The sequence below is a fragment of the Engystomops pustulosus genome, chromosome 4 (assembly GCF_040894005.1).
Source record: "Engystomops pustulosus chromosome 4, aEngPut4.maternal, whole genome shotgun sequence".
NCBI classification, from domain to species: domain Eukaryota; kingdom Metazoa; phylum Chordata; class Amphibia; order Anura; family Leptodactylidae; genus Engystomops; species Engystomops pustulosus.
The window spans coordinates 35,739,688-35,766,424 of record NC_092414.1 but is presented as its reverse complement, the minus strand read 5'-3'; the positions used below and the strand labels follow the sequence as shown (position 1 = coordinate 35,766,424).

At 39.4% G+C, this 26,737-nt stretch overlaps 1 protein-coding gene across 41 annotated transcripts in view; it reads left to right on the top strand.

Annotated features, from left to right (window-relative positions):
* The window catches only part of LOC140126346 (protocadherin gamma-C5-like), a 431,655-nt gene that overhangs the window by 312,464 nt on the left and 92,454 nt on the right, over positions 1-26,737 (top strand). For 2 of the 41 annotated variants that reach the window (XM_072145681.1, XM_072145669.1), the window contains exon 1: positions 3,426-6,027. The exons of 37 other annotated variants lie outside the window; for them this stretch is intronic. In XM_072145681.1, the coding sequence (XP_072001782.1) occupies positions 3,586-6,027 (2,442 nt within the window). In that variant the 5' untranslated portion in view covers positions 3,426-3,585. Of the gene's footprint in view, positions 1-3,425; positions 6,028-14,915; positions 17,482-20,873; positions 23,503-26,737 lie in introns of those variants that run through there. 2 more of the 41 variants (XM_072145696.1, XM_072145664.1) reach the window with 2 other exon arrangements.

Here is a 26,737-nt window from a genome sequence, read left to right as displayed (position 1 = left end):
AAGTCAGACAAAACTGGCACAAACACGTTAATACATCTGGTGGGGATTTATATTTTCTTTTTCTAGTTTTCCTGTCACTCTACTTCCTTTTTTGACTTGTTTTTTAGTCTAAGGTTGGAATCACGCTGTCGTTGCCCGCCGTACCGTACTGTAGCGGGCAACGGCAGCGCGCGGGCATCCCTCTCCATAGGGATACACGGCGCCATATTATGGGAAAAGATAGGACAAGTCCTATCTTTTTCCCGGGTACGTAGCGGTACGATGCCGCACGTGTGCTGCACAGTAACGCTCCTGTAGGGCGCCGTGCGCCCATTGCCGTCTATGGGGGGAGGATATTGGCCATATATACGTCCCCTATTCGGTCATGTGAATGTAGCCTTAGCCTTGTGTTAAATCGAATGTGTGCCTGTTATTCCAACATTGTTGTCTGATGTGGAGGATGGGTCCCCCTTTTTTTACTACAAGAAAGTCACAAACTTGATTGTCCTGTTTCTTCCTGAAAAGTACACCACCTGAGACAAGACAAGCTTTTACACATATCTTGCGACTTTTTGAAAAGTCAATAAAGCCAACATGAGGCTAAAAGTCTGGAATTCTTAGATTAATACAGATTATTATTTAAGACAGTCCTGCCTAGACCCATGTTCCACGAATTGCAGTACAAATAAGGAAGAGTCACAAAAAATGTGCAAGTTCCCAAGTGTGCAAAAGTAGGAGACTTTTTCATACTAAGAAGAAAAAAAAGATAAATCTCTCCTAATTTTTTTGGAGCAGATTTTTTAACACCAAAATATACCCCTAAACCTTCAAAGAAAGCAAAGGTTGAAGCGTTAGGATTCTGCTGAGGTTTTGAGGTGCTAGTATATGAGCTGATTTTTATATTTTGTGGTGTTTAAAAGCAGTCTGGTTTCAATAATCATGAAAAAGCGACATATCTCCATATTTTTGTCCATATTTAGAAAACTGCAGGAGAAAAACCACCCAATGCAGTCTCCTACTGAAATCGATGGGAGATTGCTTTAAACTCATTTGTGTAGGGATTATTGTGTGCGTTCATCCTTGCGTGAAATACTTTGTGTGAATATACCCCTAATATACCCCTAATCTGCTAAATTGTATTTGAATTTTTTAATTAGTATACTAGTGCTTTCTTCTTTATTGACTATAGGATTGCAATTCAGTGTTTAGAATATGTTAATAAGTATATTAACGGATTATTTTTCTCTAACAACTGATCTGAGATGGTGCAGTCAAATCAAAGAACACATTGAAGTACAGGCAGTCCCCAGGTTACATAAAATGTTCTGTAGGTTTGTTCCTAAGTTGAATTTTTTTTTTTGAGGGGGGGGGGAATTTTATTAAGTTTTCATATAATAACAAAGATAATAACATACAAGGTTTACGACCCAATGGGTCACCATTCATAATAAACAAATGAACAACAATCAAAGTACAGTAAGGGTTTACAAGTCACAATTTTCTTGCTAGGTATTATTGTTCATTTGTTCCAGTCCCACTGGGATCCCCTTCAGGCCAGTAAGACTGCAAGAGCCTAAACAGCATATACCTCCTTAGCATAGGGGGCTTGAGGGTTACTTTACTATTAACATAAAACATTAACTTTTAAATAAAAGTTAACAGTTTCTAGACAAGTAACAGATGACAAGGCCTAAAGATATTTGCATATTGTGTCATTCTTGATAATATGGGCTTTGTAACCACTTATCCCATTGTAGTTGGAATGCTTTCATTTTGTTTGTTTGGATAGCTATAGCTTTTCCATACCCACAAATCCTGTTGACTTGGATGATCCCCTCACCTAACTCTGGACATGCTGGTTCATTCCAGTGTCTTGTGAGTACCATTTTAGTGGCGAGTAGTATATGGGCAGATGTAGTCCTATATTTAGGTAGAGTTTCCTTTAAGTCCATTAAAAGCAAAGCAGTTGCGGGAGAGAAGGTTATATTTTCAATGCCAAGATTCCTGATTAAGTCAAATGTTTGGCTCCACAGCCATTGGATTTAGGGCATGACCATAGAGTGTGTAATAAGGTACCCTTGTGTCCGCAAATGCGCCAGCATCCCAGAGGGGTAGAAGGGAATATTTTGTTTAGTCTAGCAAGGGTAAAGTACCACCTCATGTGGGTTTTTATTATTGCCTCTATATGGGAAATACTACGGAAAGTGTTGTCGACTAATGTTAGAGTTTGTTGCCTTTGGGTGGTTGAATATGTGGAGGCAAGATCTTTTTCCCAGGCTAACGTATGTGATAGCTTCTTCTTAAGTTGAATTTGTATGTAAGTCGGAACTGTATATTTTATAATTGAAATTCCAGCCAAAATTTTTTTGGTCTCTGTGACAATTGAATTTTAAAAATGTTAGATTGTCATAAGAACTAGTATTAACAATAAAGCTTAACAGTAGACAACTTTGATAACTGTTACAGCTGATATTTGTAGCCTGGGACTAAAGTACAATAAATTACCAACATCCAGAGGTCCATTTGTGACTAGGGACCATCTGTAAGTCGGGTTTTGTTAAGCAGGGGCCCGCCTGTAGTCAGTGGAGACAATAACATAATTTGAAACTGATGGGACCCAAGTTTAAAGTCTGTGCCAGGCCCTCGACTGTAATGTATGGTTTATAGTACTAGTCTTCTCATATGGGAATGCAACACCTTATGGGCCCCTTAAGCCTCTTGGGGCCTGTTGCGACTGCACCCCCTCAAGTTACGCCACTGAGTGGAGAGCTGCACAGATGTGACCAGCCATATCTAAAATAACTCACACAAATTCCTACTATATTTGCACTACTGAAAAGAAACCAGATAAAATGAATGTGGAAAAACTTTATTGATGAAAATATTACTTGACTGACTATATTATTTATAAACTTGTAAAGTACAGTGTAAAGTGCACAGTACAGCCTCATATAAGCAGTTCTGTATCTATTGTCAGAGCTTTCTGGATGATAAAAGCTCTATAGTCATGGTGCCAGATGGAATTTTTCTTTTTTGCTATCCTTTGAAAATAATGAGAATATTTTCCCTTTTGGTCTTAAAATACTACAGATAGATTTCTGAGTTAGCTAGATTTTTTTTTCTTAAATTATAACAAAAGAATATCTATCTATATATATATTTATATATATATATATATATATATATATATATATATATGTGTGTAAATATCTGTGGAGGTTTTCACTACATTGGAATGCTGCCATTTTATCTTTATATATATTTATCTACATGTATCAATATATAGTATGTGTTTGTGAGTACAATTTAAATGTAATGATAATAATTGAACAGCAGAGGGCAGACACGTCATCTGAATTTCAGAGTTCCACTAGTCAACCTCCCTTTGTCAGCTCTGCGCTCTCCTCCCCCTGGCTCAGTGATTCACCCTCCCATCTTTCTTCTCACACAAAGAAGAGCTGCTGCTCAGATGAGATCGCTGTGGATGATTTCAATGCAGGAAAACCAGGATTTCCCCTTCCATAGGATTTATATTTTTCTCTTTTCATACCTGGATTGATGGGATGATGATTATTTGCTACACATTTTAGAAGAAGGATTTAAGATATGGACAATCAGAGCTTTGTAAAGGCTTGGAAATGGCAAGTAGCTTTCTCCCTTCTCCTTTGTAGCTGGGGCTGGGTCTCTGGGCAGCTGCGTTATTCTATTGCGGAGGAGTCTCATCCAGGGACTGTGGTGGGGAATGTGGCTCAGGATCTGGGGGTAAATCTGGCTGATATTAATAGAAGGAGACTGAGTTTGGGGTCAGAAGGAAGCAGCAGATTGTTCTCTATAGAGCAGAAGAATGGAGCTCTGGTTGTATATGAGAGGATTGATAGGGAGCGTCTGTGTGGATCCAGCCTGAGCTGTTTGCTGCATTTAGAGGTTGTGGCTGAGAATCCTCTGGAGCTGCACAGCCTGGAGATAGAGGTTTTGGATATTAATGATAATTCACCTATTTTCTCAGTTTCAGATCAGATTATAAAAATTACAGAACTCATCACAAGTCCAGGAGTAAAATTCCCTCTAGAAGCTGCTAAGGATTTGGATATAGGTAAAAATAGTGTTAGTCTGTACAGATTAAATCCAAATCCATATTTTTCTTTATTAGAAAAAAAACGCAATGATGGGACTCTCATTGCTGAATTAGTCCTGGAAAAAATTCTAGACAGAGAAGAAATAGCAGAGCACAAGCTGATCCTCACGGCTATAGATGGGGGAGAACCGGCCAGATCCGGATCCACACAGATAACAATTATAGTTTTGGATATCAATGACAATCCTCCTATTTTCCTGCAGCCAAGCTATAGGGCAGAAGTGGAGGAAAATATACCTTTAAATGTTGTCATTATCAAGCTCAATGCCACTGATCTGGATGATGGGGCTAATGGTGACATTTTCTATTCCTTTGATCACCACACCCTGGAATCTGCTAAACAAGTATTTGATATAAATGCACAAACAGGCGAAATTATTGTAAAAGGATCTGTAGATTTTGAGGTTTCCAAATCATATGAATTATTTGTTAAGGCAATAGACAAAGGATCGCCAAAGCTGGAAGGACGATGTGTTGTTCAGGTGGATGTGAAAGATGTTAATGATAATACACCAGAAATTAATTTTACATCTAAAACTAATGAGGTTCCTGAGAATGCCCCCATAGGAACTGTGGTTGGATTCATCACAGTCAGAGATAAAGATTCTGGTAAGAATGGAGAGATTAGACTAGATGTATCTCCAGGTTTACCCTTTACATGCCAGCCCATGTCTCAGCGTTATGCTCTGGTCACTAGTGGACCTCTGGACAGGGAGAAGCTCTCACAATATACTATTACACTGACGGCCTCTGATCTGGGGTCTCCATCTCTCAGCAGCCACATTACAATCAGCCTTAATATCTCTGATGTTAATGATAATCCTCCAGCATTTCTACACAATGTCTACAATGCCTTCATAGCAGAGAACAATGAGGCGGGCAGACTGTTATGCACAGTATCTGCTGGAGATCCGGATGAGGGAGCTAATGCAAACCTCATCTACTCCATCGCTGAGAGCCACATCCATGGTTCTCCTGTCTCTTCATTTGTCTACATTAACTCCGAAACCGGGAACATTTATGCACAAAGGTCTTTTGACTATGAACAATTCCAGGTTCTGCACATCACAGCGAGAGTGGAAGATTCTGGATCTCCAAAATTATCCTCCAATGTGTCTGTCTACATATTTATTCTGGATACCAATGACAACTCTCCCACTATCTTATACCCAGAGAATACAGGGGAGGCCACGGCTCAGGAGACCATTCCCAGATCTGCTGCTGCGGGGTATCTAGTCAGTAAGGTGTCTGCAGTGGATGTAGATTCGGGGCACAATGCCTGGCTCCTCTATAGTCTGCTTCAGTCTGCCAGTCCTGCTTTATTCCACATCTCTGAATACACAGGAGAGGTCAGGACTCTGCGAGGTTTACATGAGACAGATAACACGGAGCAGAGACTGGTGATTGTAGTCAGGGACCATGGGGAACCTTCTCTGACTACTACAACCACTATCATTGTCAATATATTAGACACTGTGGTTCTGGAAAATCCTAAATCTCAAGACTTTCTCTCAAATGCCAAATCTACTCCAGACCTGACTCTCTATCTGATTGTCTCCCTTGTGGCCATCAGTGCAGTTTTCCTGGTCACATTTACTATATTACTTGTCCGGTGCCTTAGGAAGAATTATGATTCTGGGTGTGGATTCTGCTTCACTGACAGATCACTTTCTACAACCTATATGGATCAGTACAAACCTACCCTTTACCTGAACACAGATGGGACATTAAAGTACATGGAGGTGCGGATGGCGCCACCGGAGGCTCCAGGGTCTTGTTATCCGCCTTGTTTTCCCCCTGTAACAGATATTTCTCATTCTACATTATCTTACCCCATTACTAACTCTGAGGCAGCTGACGCTGTCAGGGATCTTACAATAGCTGATTCAAGTTGGATTAATGGAGTTAATCAGGTGAGAATCCTTAAGTTTATTATCTACATTTTGTGAATTTAAGTTTTACATTCAATTGTCAGATCATTCAGTCAGTGGTAACCTCATAATATAGTTATAAGGTTGTTGTCTGACAGTGGACCCTGGAATATCTTCTGTGCTGGGTCAATGGACCTTCGATATTATCCCTTATGTATACAAGGTACATTTATAGGCAATTTTGGATTGCAGTATTTGTATAATATTATAGCCTATATTTTTGGAAGGATATTTTTTTTCTTATTAAAAAGTACCAGCTACTCTGCTACTTATTGGTGTTTATCATCATTAAGCAATTCATATTTTTAAAAATATAATTTTTTTATGTTTTTATAAAGCATGCTGTAGTCACAAAAGCTTTAATCTGATTAGTGTGTAGATAATTACTCTATTCTTTCTTGATAAATGTACTAAAAGGAATTACTTACTGTAGTTTTTCTTTTTATTCCATTTTTCTCTCCATTGTCTTCTTTCACTTACCTCTTGTATTATTACCTTTTGTCCACTTGCCCTGAGTAATTGGTATAAAAATGCAAAATGTTGTAAATTGTTGTGCACATCAGCCCAGAATGTCATAAAAGTCCTTTTTTACCTACTTTTGTAGCCATGACCTTACAGGGTGTACAGCATGTTTAACCTATACACACATAAGATCCTAGCATAAATTTATATTGACCCAATGAAAGCCAAAAAAGTGTCATTTTATTCATTTTTGCACTGGAATATTTTTGGATACCTATTTTATGCCATAGAACAGCAGATTCAACTAAGCAACTGTCAAAATGAAAAGCACCTTTATATATGTTGTACAATGAGAAGCCATAGGTGATGTAGCCTCACAGTAGGACTATATTCTGCAATGTCTTGGGTGCATCCATCATTCACCAGGGAATTTTATAATGTTTACGGTAGACATTGTGCAATGTTTATACTTTTATCCTCATTTTTTGCACATTTTTACATTTGTTCCACTTGTAATATCGAGTGTCCGACAGCAATCAGTAAACCCTAAATCCCCATGCATAGCACCATAGAGAATGAGATCATTGACATTATAGAAAACACTTGTCCCATTGGTATTTACCTGCCTCTCTGCACATAATACATCTACATTAGGCAATAGTAAGGGGGATGACTCGTTTTAAATTATATTTCAACCAAATATAAACATTTACAGTATTTGCATTGTTGGAAGGAAGCCTTAACAGCCCAATGCTGAAATGTTGTATGTACAATCTAAAACACCTGAGTAAACAAAGAAAAAAAATAATTCTAATTCTTAATTCTTAGTTTCTTTGAATTTTCTGGATACAATTGGGGTTATAGTTAACAATACTGCAATTATATCTTTTCATAGTATTTCTTAAACTTTTGATGTATCTACCAGACTGATTTTATTGTTTTCTAATGCATCACCTCTTTTCCTCTCTGGAGGGTAATCCCCACTAGCTGGTTATTCCTGATTGATTGTTGATTAAATCCATTGCCTCGACCTCTGAAGTGTAAAGGATTGATGACTAGATGTTTCTATTTGCACAATGTGACATCCCATGTCCTGTTGGCATCCATGCAGATGTTTTTGGCGTGCCCTTACAACCACTGATATGGGAGGGGTTATGACAGAGGGGGTGTGCATACAGTGATGACTGCATGGACCTTCCATCTGCTAGAAGGCAGAAGGACAGGGCATGTTACAGGAAGTCCCAAATCCTTCTGCCTTGGGGTCATATCATCTGCCAGTCCTGGAGGCGAATGGCAAATTTTACCAGGTTCAGTACTAGATGGATGACCCTATTAGGGTCTTGTACTTACCCTGCTAAGGTTTTGTATTAATGACCAAGCTCCTGATGAGACCCCCAGAGATCACAAGAACAGGGGGTACAATGGGGTTCCAGGTACCTCTGTTGGACCACTAGTTGCTCCCCGAGATCCCTGCAATCTCCACCAGCTCCATAGAGATGAATGGAGCAGAATGTACATGCACTACTGTTTGGTCCATTGATCTCAGGGAGTGACAAGTGGTCCGACGGAGGTACCTGGGGCCACATCAGACTCCTGTTCTTGTGATCTGTGGGGTTCTCATCACTGAGACCCCCACGATTAGCAAGTTAGGCCCTATCCTGTGGATAGGGCCTAACTTGTTTGGTGGGGAAACCCCTTTATTAAGAATTAGGGAGTCATTAGGAATACAAACTATTAATGAGCTGATATTTGTGGGTAATGGTAACTATGAGTTTCTTGTTAAACAAACTTAATGATAGACCAAGTAATGTAACATTCAGAGATTAATTTACTTAGATCATAATCATTTGAAAAGACAATAGAAATAAAATAAGTCTTAAGATTATTAAGTATCATCGTCATGTTTATTTTTGCCTATGGTTTTGCAATGTTATACCTGTTCTTTACTAACAGCACATAATAATATTTTTTTTTATTTTTGAATACTGGTAAAAGTTTGCTGAATATTTATTTATGCTGTATGTTGTTTAGTGCTTGGCTTTCCATAGAAAGATGTAGTCGTTTTCTTCTATATTGTTTGCTCATAAAACATAGTTATGGATGTAGTATGTTTCATTGCAACAGAATATTCCTTAAAATAAGTCAGATTGTAAGAATATGATATCAAGAAGCATCAAATTAAAAGCAGAGAAAAGTAAAAAAAAAAAAAAAAGTCACATATTAATTTGTGTTATAAATATGTGTTCTACATTTGCTTTAAATTAGAACATGGGTGTAGTAAAATTTTTAACCAGCAGAGGGCAGACACGTCATCCAAATTTTTGTTAGGAGATCTGCTCATGTCAGCTCTGCGCTCTCCTCCCCCTGGCTCAGTGATTCACCCTCCCATCTTTCTTCTCACACAAAGAAGAGCTGCTGCTCCGATGAGATCGCTGTGGATGATTTCAATGCTGGAAAACCAGGATTTCTCCTTCCCTAGGATTTATATTTTTGCTCTTTTCTTACCTGGATTGATGGGATGATGATTATTTGCTGCACATTTTAGAAGAAGGATTTAAGATATGGACAATCAGAGCTTTGTAAAGGCTTGGAAATGGCAAGTAGCTTTCTCCCTTCTCCTTTGTAGCTGGGGCTGGGTCTCTGGGCAGCTGCGTTATTCTATTGCGGAGGAGTCTCATCCAGGGACTGTGGTGGGGAATGTGGCTCAGGATCTGGGGGTGAATCTGGCTGATATTAATAGAAGGAGACTGAGTTTGGGGTCAGAAGGAAGCAGCAGATTGTTCTCTATAGAGCAGAAGAATGGAGCTCTGGTTGTATATGAGAGGATTGATAGGGAGCGTCTGTGTGGATCCAGCCTGAGCTGTTTGCTGCATTTAGAGGTTGTGGCTGAGAATCCTCTGGAGCTGCACAGCCTGGAGATAGAGGTTTTGGATATTAATGATAATTCACCAGATTTTCCAAGTGCTAATCAAATTATTAGAATCACTGAATTAGTAACAAGTCCTGGTGAACAATTTCCTTTAGAGAATGCTCAGGATTTAGATGTAGGCATCAACAGAGTCAATAAATATGTATTAAACACAAATCCATATTTTTCATTGTCTGTCAAAGCTCGGAAAGATGGTACTCTCATTGCTGAATTAGTATTAGAAAAGACTCTAGACAGGGAGGATATAGCAGAGCAAAAACTGATCCTCACCGCTATAGATGGGGGAGAACCGGCCAGATCCGGATCTACACAGATAACAGTCCTTGTATTAGATATCAATGACAATGCCCCCGTGTTTGATCAGCCTTTGTATAAGGTCAGTGTCCCAGAAAATATACCACTTAAAACAACCATAATAAAAGTCAATGCTACAGATCTAGATGAAGGTGTGAACAGTGACTTCACATTTTCCTTTGACCATCGGACTTTGGAAACTGCAAAGCAAATATTTGATCTAAACCCAATAACTGGAGAAATATTAAATAAGGCATTTGTGGATTATGAAGGCGACAATGTGTTTGAACTGTTTATCAAAGCAGTGGATAAAGGATCACCCAAACTAGAAGGTAGAAGTGTTGTCCAGGTGGAAATAGAAGATGTAAATGATAACAATCCAGAAATTAGTTTTACATCTAAAACTAATGAGGTTCCTGAGAATGTCCCCATAGGAACTGTGGTTGGATTCATCACGGTCAGAGATAAAGATTCTGGTAAGAATGGAGAGATTAGACTAGATGTGTCCCCAGGTTTACCCTTTACATGCCAGCCCATGTCTCAGCGTTATGCTCTGGTCACTAGTGGACCTCTGGACAGGGAGAAGCTCTCACAATATACTATTACACTGACGGCCTCTGATCTGGGGTCTCCATCTCTCAGCAGCCACATTACAATCAGCCTTAATATCTCTGATGTTAATGATAATCCTCCAGCATTTCTACACAATGTCTACAATGCCTTCATAGCAGAGAACAATGAGGCGGGCAGACTGTTATGTACAGTATCTGCTGGAGATCCGGATGAGGGAGCTAATGCAAACCTCATCTACTCCATCGCTGAGAGCCACATCCATGGTTCTCCCATCTCTTCATTTGTCTACATTAACTCCGAAACTGGGAACATTTATGCACAAAGGTCTTTTGACTATGAACAATTTCAGGTTCTACACATCACAGCGAGAGTGGAAGATTCTGGATCTCCAAAATTATACTCCAATGTGTCTGTCTTCATATTTATTCTGGATACCAATGACAACTCTCCCTCTATCTTATACCCAGAGAATACAGGGGAGGCCACGGCTCAGGAGACCATTCCCAGATCTGCTGCTGCGGGGTATCTAGTCAGTAAGGTGTCTGCAGTGGATGTAGATTCGGGACACAATGCCTGGCTCCTCTATAGTCTGCTTCAGTCTGCCAGTCCTGCTTTATTCCACATCTCTGAATACACAGGAGAGGTCAGGACTCTGCGAGGTTTACATGAGACAGATAACACGGAGCAGAGACTGGTGATTGTAGTCAGGGACCATGGGGAACCTTCTCTGACTACTACAACCACTATCATTGTCAATATATTAGACACTGTGGTTCTGGAAAATCCAAAATCTAAAGACTTTCTCACAAATGCCAAATCTACTCCGGACCTGACTCTCTATCTGATTGTCTCCCTTGTGGCCATCAGTGCAGTTTTCCTGGTCACATTTACTATATTACTTGTGCGGTGCCTTAGGAAGAATTATGATTCTGGGTGTGGATTCTGCTTTACTGACAGATCACTTTCTACAACCTATATGGATCAGTACAAACCAACCCTTTACCTGAACACAGATGGGACATTAAAGTACATGGAGGTGCGGATGGCTCCACCGGAGGCTCCAGGGTCTTGTTATCCGCCTTGTTTTACCCCTGTAGCAGATATTCCTCATTCTACATTATCAACTAAGACTCAACTAAATGATATGGTTAGGGAGCCTGATTCCAGCTTGTGTCATGAATCTAATCAGGTGAGCTCTCTTTGTATATGTTGACATTTTATAGTGTATATTCTGTACATATTACTGGATATTTTGATTATTTTTAAGCACAAATTTCTAAAAAAAATGTATATAATGGCAATTGATTCCATCAGACATAGTCCATACTTTGGTTTCTTGAATTGTTGTAATTTACAGTGTTTAGTTTTCATAGCTTTTAATAGCTTTAATAAGATTTCTGTCTTATTTTATATAACTCTTTATAGGGAAACAGTTGATATAATCTGTAAAATATCTCTATTAAGTGCTGAGAATTAGAGATTTATCATATTTAATGGTTCACTACGTTCACAGATTCAGTAATTCCGTTTTGATACTGTTTATCTTATTGGCCAAAGTATGAACTCTAATTGTTGATAAGATCTATATCATTGGGCTTATAAATTTATGCCATAATTTTGTTATTTTTAAGAATGACATCCCATATGACAAAACCTAGGTCTGAGCATAATCTATGCGCTATAAATGCAAGAAGATTTGTATGCACAAGGTCATACTTTGTCTCGGTAGTTATATGTAGTTTACATTTCATATAGAAATTAACAAATTGTTGAAGGCTTTTTCAGATGTTGTAATACCATGAGGGTGGTACTGGCCATCAGAGATCCCAACCTCTAATGCAAAAATGGACCCTAGGCATCTAGCAGAAGATGCCTTAATGTGTAGGTTGTTGGTGGCTTTTTTATCAGATAAATTGATTATCAGAAAAGCTTCCATTGCTTGTAGGGGAGAATATCTCCAGAACTATTAGTACAGAGAATGTATGGCAATATGCGGAGATCATATAGGTCCTCATAAATGAGTCATATGGACTTTGAACTCTTCCATTCATGTTCTGTGTATGTGATCCCCTAGATCACTGGTCTGAGCCTTACTATTGATATAGGCACGGGTGGATTAAGGCTTCTTTGGGCCTTGGGCTGTGTGAGTATGATAACCCCTGCAATTCTGGAATTCAATTCCTACATATGGTACTAGAATCAGCTTCTTGGACTCTTATGTACGTGTATATTGAGAGCAGGAACAGATGTCTTTGGTGGGTGGTTTGGGTGGCAATGGGCCCCCTAGACGGCTTGGGCCCAATGGATCATCCAAACCCAATACTGATTATAGGAATCATAGAACATACATGCAACATATCGTTATTAGAACAATTATCCACATAAAGTTTAGCTCTAAATTTGCTGGAACATCTATTTTTCTCATTGATCGCAGCATGCATTAGTGGTGTACGTTGGCTAAACCAGATGTCTGACATTGGATTTCTCCACTGTTCCTATTGGGAACACTTGCTAAGCCAAACTAAGTTTATACATGTATATTCAGAATAGAGAGCTGCATGCAAAGCAAACATTCAGCTGACATCTGAGATGTATGTGCATTGGTAAGACACGCCAAAGGATTTTTACCTTTACAATTTAAACATAGGATAGGCAGACATTTGAATATATTACATGATCATCTTTTTTGATTATGAAACATTATTTGATAAAAGAAAATTAACATTTTCATAACAGTTTCCCCAGATTAGAAAAGTTAGTATATATGCATGTCACAGAAGGGGTAACCATGATTCATTTGCTTAAGAACTGAATGAAATATGTCTAATGTGCATTATATAGCTACCAATAACTTTCCTTATTGATAATGTCCGAAGCTAGAAGAAGTTGTTCAAATGAGAGAATTGTTTCATGTCTGTAAATGGCTGCAGGAATGCACCAGTGCTGGTAAATTCACAGGCCCTGACAGTAAATATCACATTTCCTATAGTTAAGCAGTTAAATTCAGTTTATGCCTTTATATCATGCAGTTTGTGAAACAGTGCCTGCACCCAAATCTTGCTGGGTGCTCTGTAGGAACATGGGTTTTTCCTTACTGCTCATGGTTGGTTTGGGAACCACCACTCTACGTGCGCAAGAGGTAAAGGTAAAAAAAACTTGGCTGATTTATTTTAAGGGCAGTAAGCCAAGGGTGAGCCAAGAGCAACAAACACAAATATGATAAAAAAAACATAAATAGTGCTATGGTATAATACCGATGCAATCTAATAAATCCTTAGTAGTAGTAAAGAGTATACTGCATGTGCTGGGCCTGGACAATGATTTTGCGATTAACTCCTTACATCCCAGATGACTCTACTCCAGGAATCAACTAGTTGCTGCAGCACACAGATCCCTGGATAGTGATAGGGTGATAGACATAAAAACCTCATGGGAGTTATGCTGTTCTGCAGAGGTACATCTTCTCTAGCAGTTCTTCCTCCCTGCAGGGGCTGAGCTCTAAGGCTGGCATGCTCTCCAAGTCTCTCTTTCCTTTGGACATGTAGTCCCACTATGTCCTTCCTGAGCCTAGACCCACAATCTCAGCTAATCAATCCTTTCCTGTGCAGCTCCTCCTCTAAGTGGCCGGGGCATAAAGAAGCAGGTAGTTCTGGGAAATGTAGTCCAGTCCACTACTAGAGGATGAGTGCTGGTGACTGCTGGGCTTATCTCATGCCTCCCCTTAACTGCATTGTCTGTCCTACATATTGTGCTCCCAGCAGGGGCTAAATATATAATGCTAATAAATTTTTACATAGCACCATCATATTCTGTAGCACTTTAAAGATTATGGGAGACATATACAAATAAAATAAGACATTACAGAGCAAAAACCATATGATACAATAGGTGTTAGGGCCCTGCTCTCAAGAGCTTACAACCTATGAGAGCTTATCATTTTTATCATTAAAGAATCGAATCTAGTTACTGCCACATGCTTTACAGCTATCAATATTACCGTCTGTATAACATCTCTTTTTGCATAAAACTGTACCATTCAATAAACTGTGGTATGTGAAACCTTTACACATGTTACTTTAGATAAGAACCTACCTACCTACCTACTATTCATATAATGGCGTATACATGGGCACTCCAAAACTTTGCTACTCCACTGCTGCTTTTGGACATTTGTAAGGAAGCTTGTAATCACTAATTACTACTGTATATCTGTCAGGCATCTAATCATCTTCATACAATCCAATACTCAGAATAAAACTTAAACTGAAGTATCTTTAAATTAGCATATTTCAAAACCATTTTTATAAAGAAGAAAACATTTATTAACATTGAATATTTTATTTTTATCATCCAATCTTAAGTCTTAATATAATAATAAATCAAACTCGTTGGTTTACTTAGCTATAAAAAGTTCTGCCTTTTTCTTCTTTTTGTATGAATACAGCATTCCCTTATATTATTTAATTCAATATTGTAGTTATCATTTTTGGCCAGCAGAGGGCAGACACGTCATCCAGATTCCTGTTAGGAGATCTGCTCATGTCAGCTCTGCGCTCTCCTCCCCCTGGCTCAGTGATTCACCCTCCCATCTTTCTTCTCACATCGGAGCTGCTGCTCCGATGAGATCGCTCTGGATGATTTCAATGCAGGAAAACCAGGATTTCCCCTTCCATAGGATTTATATATTTGCTCTTTTCATACCTGGATTGATGGGATGATGATTATTTGCTACACATTTTAGAAGAAGGATTTAAGATATGGACAATCAGAGCTTTGTAAAGGCTTGGAAATGGCAAGTAGCTTTCTCCCTTCTCCTTTGTAGCTGGGGCTGGGTCTCTGGGCAGCTGCGTTATTCTATTGCGGAGGAGTCTCATCCAGGGACTGTGGTGGGGAATGTGGCTCAGGATCTGGGGGTGAATCTGCCTGATATTAATAGAAGGAGACTGAGTTTGGGGTCAGAAGGAAGCAGCAGATTGTTCTCTATAGAGCAGAAGAATGGAGCTCTGGTTGTATATGAGAGGATTGATAGGGAGCGTCTGTGTGGATCCAGCCTGAGCTGTTTGCTGCATTTAGAGGTTGTGGCTGAGAATCCTCTGGAGCTGCACAGCCTGGAGATAGAGGTTTTGGATATTAATGATAATTCACCATTTTTTTCTACAATAAATCAGATTGTAAAAATTACTGAACTAGTGACGAGTCCTGGGGTACAATTTCCTTTAGAGAATGCACAGGATCTTGATGTAGGTATTAATGGTGTCAGCCAGTATAGACTAAACCCCAATCCATATTTTTCTTTATATGTAACAAAAGATTCTGGAACTCTCATTGCAGAATTAGTGTTGGAAAAAATTCTAGACAGGGAGGATATAGCAGAGCACAAACTGATTCTCACTGCTATAGATGGGGGAGAACCGGCAAGATCCGGATCCACACAGATAACAGTCATTGTATTAGATATCAATGACAATGCCCCCGTGTTTGATCAGGCACGATATAAGATAAGCATACCAGAGAATGTGCCTATAAATACATTAATAATAAAGCTCAATGCTACAGATTCAGATGTGGGTATAAATAGTGAGTTCACATATTCCATAGATCAACGTACGTCACTATCTGCAAAAGAAATATTTGACTTAAATCCGGTTACTGGTGAACTATTTGTTAAAGGGTCAGTGGATTTTGAAGCTTCTACCATTTATGAATTATTGATAAAAGCTATAGATAAAGGATCCCCTAATTTTGAAGGTAGATGTCGTGTCCATATTGAAATAGAAGATGCAAATGATAATATTCCTGAAATTATTTTTATATCCAAAACTAATGAGATACCAGAGGATGCCCCCATAGGAACAGTGGTTGGATTCATCACAGTCAGAGACAAAGATTCTGGTAAGAATGGAGAGATTAGACTAGATGTGTCCCCAGGTTTACCCTTTACATGCCAGCCCATGTCTCAGCGTTATGCTCTGGTCACTAGTGGACCTCTGGACAGGGAGAAGCTCTCACAATATACTATTACACTGACGGCCTCTGATCTGGGGTCTCCATCTCTCAGCAGCCACATTACAATCAGCCTTAATATCTCTGATGTTAATGATAATCCTCCAGCATTTCTACACAATGTCTACAATGCCTTCATAGCAGAGAACAATGAGGCGGGCAGACTGTTATGTACAGTATCTGCTGGAGATCCGGATGAGGGAGCTAATGCAAACCTCATCTACTCCATCGCTGAAAGCCACATCCATGGTTCTCCCGTCTCTTCATTTGTCTACATTAACTCCGAAACCGGGAACATTTATGCACAAAGGTCTTTAGACTATGAACAATTCCAGGTTCTGCACATCACAGCGAGAGTGGAAGATTCTGGATCTCCAAAATTATCCTCCAATGTGTCGGTCTTCATATTTATTCTGGATACCAATGACAACTCTCCCACTATCTTATACCCAGAGAATACAGGGGAGACCACGGCTCAGGAGACCATTCCCAGATCTGCTGCTGCGGGGTATCTAGTCAGTAAGGTGTCTGCAGTGGATGTAGATTCGGGGCACAATGCCTGGCTCCTCTATAGTCTGCTTCAGTCTGCCAGTCCTGCTTTATTCCACATCTCTGAATACACAGGAGAGGTCAGGACTCTGCGAGGTTTACATGAGACAGATAACACGGAGCAGAGACTGGTGGTTGTAGTCAGGGACCATGGGGAACCTTCTCTGACTTCTACAACCACTATCATTGTCAATATATTAGACACTGTGGTTCTGGAAAATCCTAAATCTCAAGACTTTCTCTCAAATGCCAAATCTACTCCAGACCTGACTCTCTATCTGATTGTCTCCCTTGTGGCCATCAGTGCAGTTTTCCTGGTCACATTTACTATATTACTTGTGCGGTGCCTTAGGAAGAATTATGATTCTGGGTGTGGATTCTGCTTTACTGACAGATCACTTTCTACAACCTATATGGATCAGTACAAACCTACCCTTTACCTGAACACAGATGGGACATTAAAGTACATGGAGGTGCGGATGGCTCCACCGGAAGCTCCAGGGTCTTGTTATCCGCCTTGTTTTACCCCTGTAGCAGATATTCCTCATTCTACATTATCAACTAAGACTCAACTAAATGATATGGTTAGGGAGCCTGATTCCAGCTTGTGTCATGAATCTAATCAGGTGAGCTCTCTTTGTATATGTTGACATTTTATAGTGTATATTCTGTACATATTACTGGATATTTTGATTATTTTTAAGCACAAATTTCTAAAAAAAATGTATATAATGGCAATTGATTCCATCAGACATAGTCCATACTTTGGTTTCTTGAATTGTTGTAATTTACAGTGTTTTAGTTTTCATAGCTTTTAATAGCTTTAATAAGATTTCTGTCTTATTTTATATAACTCTTTATAGGGAAACAATTGGTATAATCTGTAAAATATCTTTATCAGGTGCTGAGAATTAGAGTTTTATCATATTTAATGGTTCACTACGTTCACAGATTCAGTAATTCCGTTTTGATACTGTTTATCTTATTGGCCAAAGTATGAACTCTAATTGTTGATAAGATCTATATCATTGTGCTTATAAATCTATGCCATAATTTTGTTATTTTTAAGAATGACATCCCATATGACAAAACCTAGGTCTGAGCATAATCTATGTGCTATAAATGCAAGAAGATTTGTATGCACAAGGTCATACTTTGTCTCGGTAGTTATATGTAGTTTACATTTCATATAGAAATTAACAAATTGTTGAAGGCTTTTTCAGATGTTGTAATACCATGAGGGTGGTACTGGCCATCAGAGATCCCAACCTCTAATGCAAAAATGGACCCTAGGCATCTAGCAGAAGATGCCTTAATGTGTAGGTTGTTGGTGGCTTTTTTATCAGATAAATTGATTATCAGAAAAGCTTCCATTGCTTGTAGGGGAGAATATCTCCAGAACTATTAGTACAGAGAATGTATGGCAATATGCGGAGATCATATAGGTCCTCATAAATGAGTCATATGGACTTTGAACTCTTCCATTCATGTTCTGTGCATGTGATCCCCTAGATCACTGGTCTGAGCCTTACTATTGATATAGGCACGGGTGGATTAAGGCTTCTTTGGGCCTTGGGCTATGTGAGTATGATAACCCCTGCAATTCTGGAATTCAATTCCTACATATGGTACTAGAATCAGCTTCTTGGACTCTTATGTACGTGTATATTGAGAGCAGGAACAGATGTCTTTGGTGGGTGGTTTGGGTGGCAATGGGCCCCCTAGACGGCTTGGGCCCAATGGATCATCCAAACCCAATACTGATTATAGGAATCATAGAACATACATGCAACATATCGTTATTAGAACAATTATCCACATAAAGTTTAGCTCTAAATTTGCTGGAACATCTATTTTTCTCATTGATCGCAGCATGCATTAGTGGTGTACGTTGGCTAAACCAGATGTCTGACATTGGATTTCTCCACTGTTCCTATTGGGAACACTTGCTAAGCCAAACTAAGTTTATACATGTATATTCAGAATAGAGAGCTGCATGCAAAGCAAACATTCAGCTGACATCTGAGATGTATGTGCATTGGTAAGACACGCCAAAGGATTTTTACCTTTACAATTTAAACATAGGATAGGCAGACATTTGAATATATTACATGATCATCTTTTTTGATTATGAAACATTATTTGATAAAAGAAAATTAACATTTTCATAACAGTTTCCCCAGATTAGAAAAGTTAGTATATATGCATGTCACAGAAGGGGTAACCATGATTCATTTGCTTAAGAACTGAATGAAATATGTCTAATGTGCATTATATAGCTACCAATAACTTTCCTTATTGATAATGTCCGAAGCTAGAAGAAGTTGTTCAAATGAGAGAATTGTTTCATGTCTGTAAATGGCTGCAGGAATGCACCAGTGCTGGTAAATTCACAGGCCCTGACAGTAAATATCACATTTCCTATAGTTAAGCAGTTAAATTCAGTTTATGCCTTTATATCATGCAGTTTGTGAAACAGTGCCTGCACCCAAATCTTGCTGGGTGCTCTGTAGGAACATGGGTTTTTCCTTACTGCTCATGGTTGGTTTGGGAACCACCACTCTACGTGCGCAAGAGGTAAAGGTAAAAAAAACTTGGCTGATTTATTTTAAGGGCAGTAAGCCAAGGGTGAGCCAAGAGCAACAAACACAAATATGATAAAAAAAACATAAATAGTGCTATGGTATAATACCGATGCAATCTAATAAATCCTTAGTAGTAGTAAAGAGTATACTGCATGTGCTGGGCCTGGACAATGATTTTGCGATTAACTCCTTACATCCCAGATGACTCTACTCCAGGAATCAACTAGTTGCTGCAGCACACAGATCCCTGGATAGTGATAGGGTGATAGACATAAAAACCTCATGGGAGTTATGCTGTTCTGCAGAGGTACATCTTCTCTAGCAGTTCTTCCTCCCTGCAGGGGCTGAGCTCTAAGGCTGGCATGCTCTCCAAGTCTCTCTTTCCTTTGGACATGTAGTCCCACTATGTCCTTCCTGAGCCTAGACCCACAATCTCAGCTAATCAATCCTTTCCTGTGCAGCTCCTCCTCTAAGTGGCCGGGGCATAAAGAAGCAGGTAGTTCTGGGAAATGTAGTCCAGTCCACTACTAGAGGATGAGTGCTGGTGACTGCTGGGCTTATCTCATGCCTCCCCTTAACTGCATTGTCTGTCCTACATATTGTGCTCCCAGCAGGGGCTAAATATATAATGCTAATAAATTTTTACATAGCACCATCATATTCTGTAGCACTTTAAAGATTATGGGAGACATATACAAATAAAATAAGACATTACAGAGCAAAAACCATATGATACAATAGGTGTTAGGGCCCTGCTCTCAAGAGCTTACAACCTATGAGAGCTTATCATTTTTATCATTAAAGAATCGAATCTAGTTACTGCCACATGCTTTACAGCTATCAATATTACCGTCTGTATAACATCTCTTTTTGCATAAAACTGTACCATTCAATAAACTGTGGTATGTGAAACCTTTACACATGTTACTTTAGATAAGAACCTACCTACCTACCTACTATTCATATAATGGCGTATACATGGGCACTCCAAAACTTTGCTACTCCACTGCTGCTTTTGGACATTTGTAAGGAAGCTTGTAATCACTAATTACTACTGTATATCTGTCAGGCATCTAATCATCTTCATACAATCCAATACTCAGAATAAAACTTAAACTGAAGTATCTTTAAATTTGCATATTTCAAAACCATTTTTATAAAGAAGAAAACATTTATTAACATTGAATATTTTATTTTTATCATCCAATCTTAAGTCTTAATATAATAATAAATCAAACTCATTGGTTTACTTAGCTATATAAAGTTCTGCCTTTTTCTTCTTCTTTTTGTATGAATACAGCATTCCCTTATATTATTTAATTCAATATTGTAGTTATCATTTTTGGCCAGCAGAGGGCAGACACGTCATCCAGATTCCTGTTAGGAGATCTGCTCATGTCAGCTCTGCGCTCTCCTCCCCCTGGCTCAGTGATTCACCCTCCCATCTTTCTTCTCACACAAAGAAGAGCTGCTGCTCCGATGAGATCGCTGTGGATGATTTCAATGCAGGAAAACCAGGATTTCCACTTCCATAGGATTTATATTTTTGCTCTTTTCATACCTGGATTGATGGGATGATGATTATTTGCTACACATTTTAGAAGAAGGATTTAAGATATGGACAATCAGAGCTTTGTAAAGGCTTGGAAATGGCAAGTAGCTTTCTCCCTTCTCCTTTGTAGCTGGGGCTGGGTCTCTGGGCAGCTGCGTTATTCTATTGCGGAGGAGTCTCATCCAGGGACTGTGGTGGGGAATGTGGCTCAGGATCTGGGGGTGAATCTGGCTGATATTAATAGAAGGAGACTGAGTTTGGGGTCAGAAGGAAGCAGCAGATTGTTCTCTATAGAGCAGAAGAATGGAGCTCTGGTTGTATATGAGAGGATTGATAGGGAGCGTCTGTGTGGATCCAGCCTGAGCTGTTTGCTGCATTTAGAGGTTGTGGCTGAGAATCCTCTGGAGCTGCACAGCCTGGAGATAGAGGTTTTGGATATTAATGATAATTCACCAATATTTTCAAATACCCATCAGGTGATAAGGATAACAGAATTAGTGACACTTCAAGGTGAACAATTTCCTTTAGAGAATGCACAGGATCTTGATGTAGGTATTAATGGTGTCAGCCATTATTGGATAAACCCCAACCCATATTTTTCATTATCTGTAACAGAAGATTCTGGGACTCTCATTGCAGAATTAGTCCTGGAAAAAATTCTAGACAGAGAAGAGAAATCAGAACACAAGCTGATTCTCACTGCTATAGATGGGGGAGAACCGGCCAGATCCGGATCCACACAGATAACAGTCCTTGTATTAGATATCAATGATAATGCCCCCGTGTTTGATCAGGCACGATATAAGATCAGTGTTCCAGAGAATGTGCCTTTAAATACAATGATAATAAAGCTCAATGCTACAGATTCGGATGAGGGTATAAATAGCGAGTTTACATATTCTATAGATCAACGTTCCACACAATCTGCAAAACAAACATTTGATATAAATCCAGTTACCGGTGAAATTCATATGAAAGCACCAGTGGATTTTGAAGCTTCTACCATTTATGAATTATTAATAAAAACAATAGATAAAGGAACTCCAAAACTTGAGGGAAGATGTCGAGTCCAGATTGAAATAGAAGACATGAATGATAATATTCCTGAAATTATTTTTCTATCCAAAAATAATGAAATATCTGAGAATGCCCCCATAGGAACTGTGGTAGGTTTTATCACCGTAAGAGACAGAGATTCAGGAAAGAATGGAGAAACAAAGCTTGTAGTGTTCCCAGGTTTACCCTTTACATGCCAGCCCATGTCTCAGCGTTATGCTCTGGTCACTAGTGGACCTCTGGACAGGGAGAAGCTCTCACAATATACTATTACACTGACGGCCTCTGATCTGGGGTCTCCATCTCTCAGCAGCCACATTACAATCAGCCTTAATATCTCTGATGTTAATGATAATCCTCCAGCATTTCTACACAATGTCTACAATGCCTTCATAGCAGAGAACAATGAGGCGGGCAGACTGTTATGTACAGTATCTGCTGGAGATCCGGATGAGGGAGCTAATGCAAACCTCATCTACTCCATCGCTGAGAGCCACATCCATGGTTCTCCCGTCTCTTCATTTGTCTACATTAACTCCGAAACCGGGAACATTTATGCACAAAGGTCTTTTGACTATGAACAATTCCAGGTTCTGCACATCACAGCGAGAGTGGAAGATTCTGGATCTCCAAAATTATCCTCCAATGTGTCTGTCTTCATATTTATTCTGGATACCAATGACAACTCTCCCACTATCTTATACCCAGAGAATACAGGGGAGACCACGGCTCAGGAGACCATTCCCAGATCTGCTGCTGCGGGGTATCTAGTCAGTAAGGTGTCTGCAGTGGATGTAGATTCGGGGCACAATGCCTGGCTCCTCTATAGTCTGCTTCAGTCTGCCAGTCCTGCTTTATTCCACATCTCTGAATACACAGGAGAGGTCAGGACTCTGCGAGGTTTACATGAGACAGATAACACGGAGCAGAGACTGGTGGTTGTAGTCAGGGACCATGGGGAACCTTCTCTGACTACTACAACCACTATCATTGTCAATATATTAGACACTATGGTTCTGGAAAATCCCAAATCTCAAGACTTTCTCTCAAATGCCAAATCTACTCCAGACCTGACTCTCTATCTGATTGTCTCCCTTGTGGCCATCAGTGCAGTTTTCCTGGTCACATTTACTATATTACTTGTGCGGTGCCTTAGGAAGAATTATGATTCTGGGTGTGGATTCTGCTTTACTGACAGATCACTTTCTACAACCTATATGGATCAGTACAAACCAACCCTTTACCTGAACACAGATGGGACATTAAAGTACATGGAGGTGCGGATGGCGCCACCGGAGGCTCCAGGGTCTTGTTATCCGCCTTGTTTTACCCCTGTAGCAGATATTCCAGGTTTTACACTCAGCAAAACCCAAAATATTCCTCAATTAACTGAACCATTTCTGGAACCTCACCCTCCCACAGACTCCTCAGAATGGTGTAAAGAGCCTAATCAGGTGAGGATACAATATAACAGTGTTTTCATTTTTATATCAAATCATATTCGTTATGTGACTTTTATATAGAACTACATCTTGTGGATGGTTTTCTGTAATTTTGAATCTTTACCAACTCTCTGCCACCAGCTTTACTTTTATGACCTAGTTTCAGAATTTTGTTCAAATTTCAGAAATTTACAAAAATTAAGGTCTTACTTCAAAAATAATGAGATAGATAGTTTTACGTACAGTGAGGAATCCAGAACACGCTTACACGAATCTTAAATGTGAAAGCTCTACATATTATAATATATCTAGTTAGGGTTGGATACACAGTGATGTCCTTTGTTCTATATATTTTATGTAAGTCAAAATTATTTTGAACTGCTTTTTTTAAACAGATTGTCTGGGATTATTCCTGCTTTATGGAGAAATACATACAAAAAGATCCTAGGTCACAAGTATTAAACTCACAAGTGATGGTTCTTCATATAGGGGAAGACTTGTAGTACAAGAGTGGTTATATATGATTATTAGCTTGGTGTCGACAGTCATATAGTATATGCAGGACATCTGCTAGAGGTTAGAAGATGATGGCACTTGATTTCATTATTTACAGTGGGTACGGAAAGTACTCAGGCCTCTTCTTTACCTCTTTCACCAAGTCTCTTCTCCCATGATTGCTTATTTCTACTGGATGGCCAGATCAAGAAAGAGTTGTGGTCATCCCAAATGTCTTCCATTTAAGGATTATGGAGGCCACTGCGCTCTTAGGAACCTTGATTGCTGCAGAAATTATTTTGTAACCTTGGCGTGATCTGTGATTTGTCACAATTCTGTCTCTGAGTGTCTTGGGCAGTTCCTTAAATCTCATGTGCTCTGACATGCACTGTGAGCTGTGAGCTCTTAAATAGAGAGGTGTGTGCTTTTCCTAATCAAGTCCAATGAAATGGTTAATATATTAGTGTCACAGCAAATGGTTTGAATACTTATCACCATGTTATATTTCAGTTTTACTTGTTTAATAAATTAGCAAAAATATCTACATTTCTGATATTTTTCTTTCAAGATGTGGTGCAGAGTGTACATTAATGAGCAAAAAAATAACTTTTTCGATCTTACCAATTGACTGCAATAAAACAAAGAGTTAAACATTTAAAGGGGTCTAGATACTTTCTGTATCTGCTGTATAGATGGCATTTAGATCCTATCTTATAAGACAATCTATATTGTGTTTGTTGCTATAGCTAGCTTTATAACGTATCTATGGCTTATGCAGACTTGGTATCTATGCATATGATTTTGCCAGTTAAAAGCATATTAAAGTAGTATATCTGGAACTATCTCCTGTATATCATAAGTTGGTTATTAGGGCAGCTTCATGAAAAAGTAATAATTCCAGTTGATTTCTCTTTTCAATGCTATCAACATATTAAGGATGTGCAGAGATGACACTGGGTTATATTATGGACTTTACTACTTTACAATAAGCTAGCAATGGAATACTATGCTCCCATTCTGTACCTCCATAAGTCTTCATATGGAAATCAATTGGTGACATAGTCAACCACATTCCATCTAACATGCTATCATCTACACAGTTTTGGGAAAGGAATATAATTAGAGAAATGTATTGTCAGCACCCATCCAGCAAACCGCGCAACCACAACCAGGCTTGGCGCTAGCTGTCAGACTGGGTAAGTGGTGGCGAACTCACCCTGCGACGTCCCTGCGGGCTAAGGCCCTGCCTAAAGCAGAGGATCCGCCCTGATAAGGGCGACCCCACTATCAGGAACCTAACTGACGGTCCCTGAGTGACCCTACAACATGACAGGGGACACTTTCTTCGTCTGGCAGCTGCTGGATGGTGGAGCGGACAGGTAACGGGAATACAGGTATAGACCAGTGTTCACACTGGCGCACAGAAACCAACACAAGACAGACAGGTAACAGGAATAGACCAGTGTTCACACTGGTGCAAAGAATACAAACACAGGACTGAGACAGGGACAAAATAACAGATAAAGACAAGTCTTCAGGCAGATAATCACAGGTCAGATCCAGATATAGGTACAGGCGGGATATACACAGGTCAGATCAGGATAAAACAGGTTATATACAAGTCAGGTCAAGATAAAGCAGGTAATATACAGGTCAGGTACAGATACAGGCAGACAAACGGAGACAGGTAAACTGAACTAGAAACACAGGGAAGACAAGACTCAAAGTAATCAGCAAGGTATGATGGGAGCAGGCAGGAATATAAAGCCGATCCCGGACACGCCCCCAGCAGCACACTGGAGGAACTGTCCACCAGGCTAGTAACCCTTGCTGGGCAGGACAGAAATGCAAGGAGCAGGGTGTGGCTCAGTTAATCCAAACACAAGAATAAGCCACAGTTCACACACACAAATAAACGCCATGTATTCCGCCAACTGCGGATAGAGCAACGTTCAGGCACGGACGTTACATGTATATAATTACTGCTATTATTAATACACATTGTATTACTGGAGCTGACAGCAGCATCATGGGATTTCTTTTATATAATTGATCTTATTCAGGTCCGACAGAGTTCACCATCTTCTTCCTGGTGCATTTAAGTGCTTGACCTTGCGACACAATTTGAATGTTAAATCCCGCACTCAGTCCGAATCAATCAGATCGTCCGACGGCACACCCCCCTCCCCCAATTTCTGTCGCATGAAAGCCTGCGCAGCTGCACCACAATCTGATCGCATGCGATACAAACCCCAGTTAAATACCTGTCTCAGCAGCGCAAAAACGTCAGAAAACCCAAGCACTCTTGCCTCTATAGAAAACGCTATACTTACATCAATAGGTAAAATAACAGCTTATCTACAGCCCCTCCCTACACAGAGCTTGTACACATAGACCTCATTGAGTCAGCTCCTGACTATTACAATCTATGGCTATGAGGCTGCTGTGAAGAATATCGCTAAATGCTGTTACGAGAGCAGAGAAAAGGAGAAAATGGCCGCCCCGTGATTTTGTGTGATTTTTGACATTTTGGTTTAAATAAGTAAAAGAAAATGTTGATATGCATTCTTTTTTACTTTTTAATGCTTTATTTCTTATCAGTTTGAGAATAAGTAACAGAAGAAGAATGAATTTAACAAACTGATAATAAGACATTAGGTGAAGTAAGCATTATCCAGTCAGGTCACTAAGAGGATATATAATTTTGCATAATCACATTGGGGGGCATTTATTATTTGCTTTTTACCAGTTT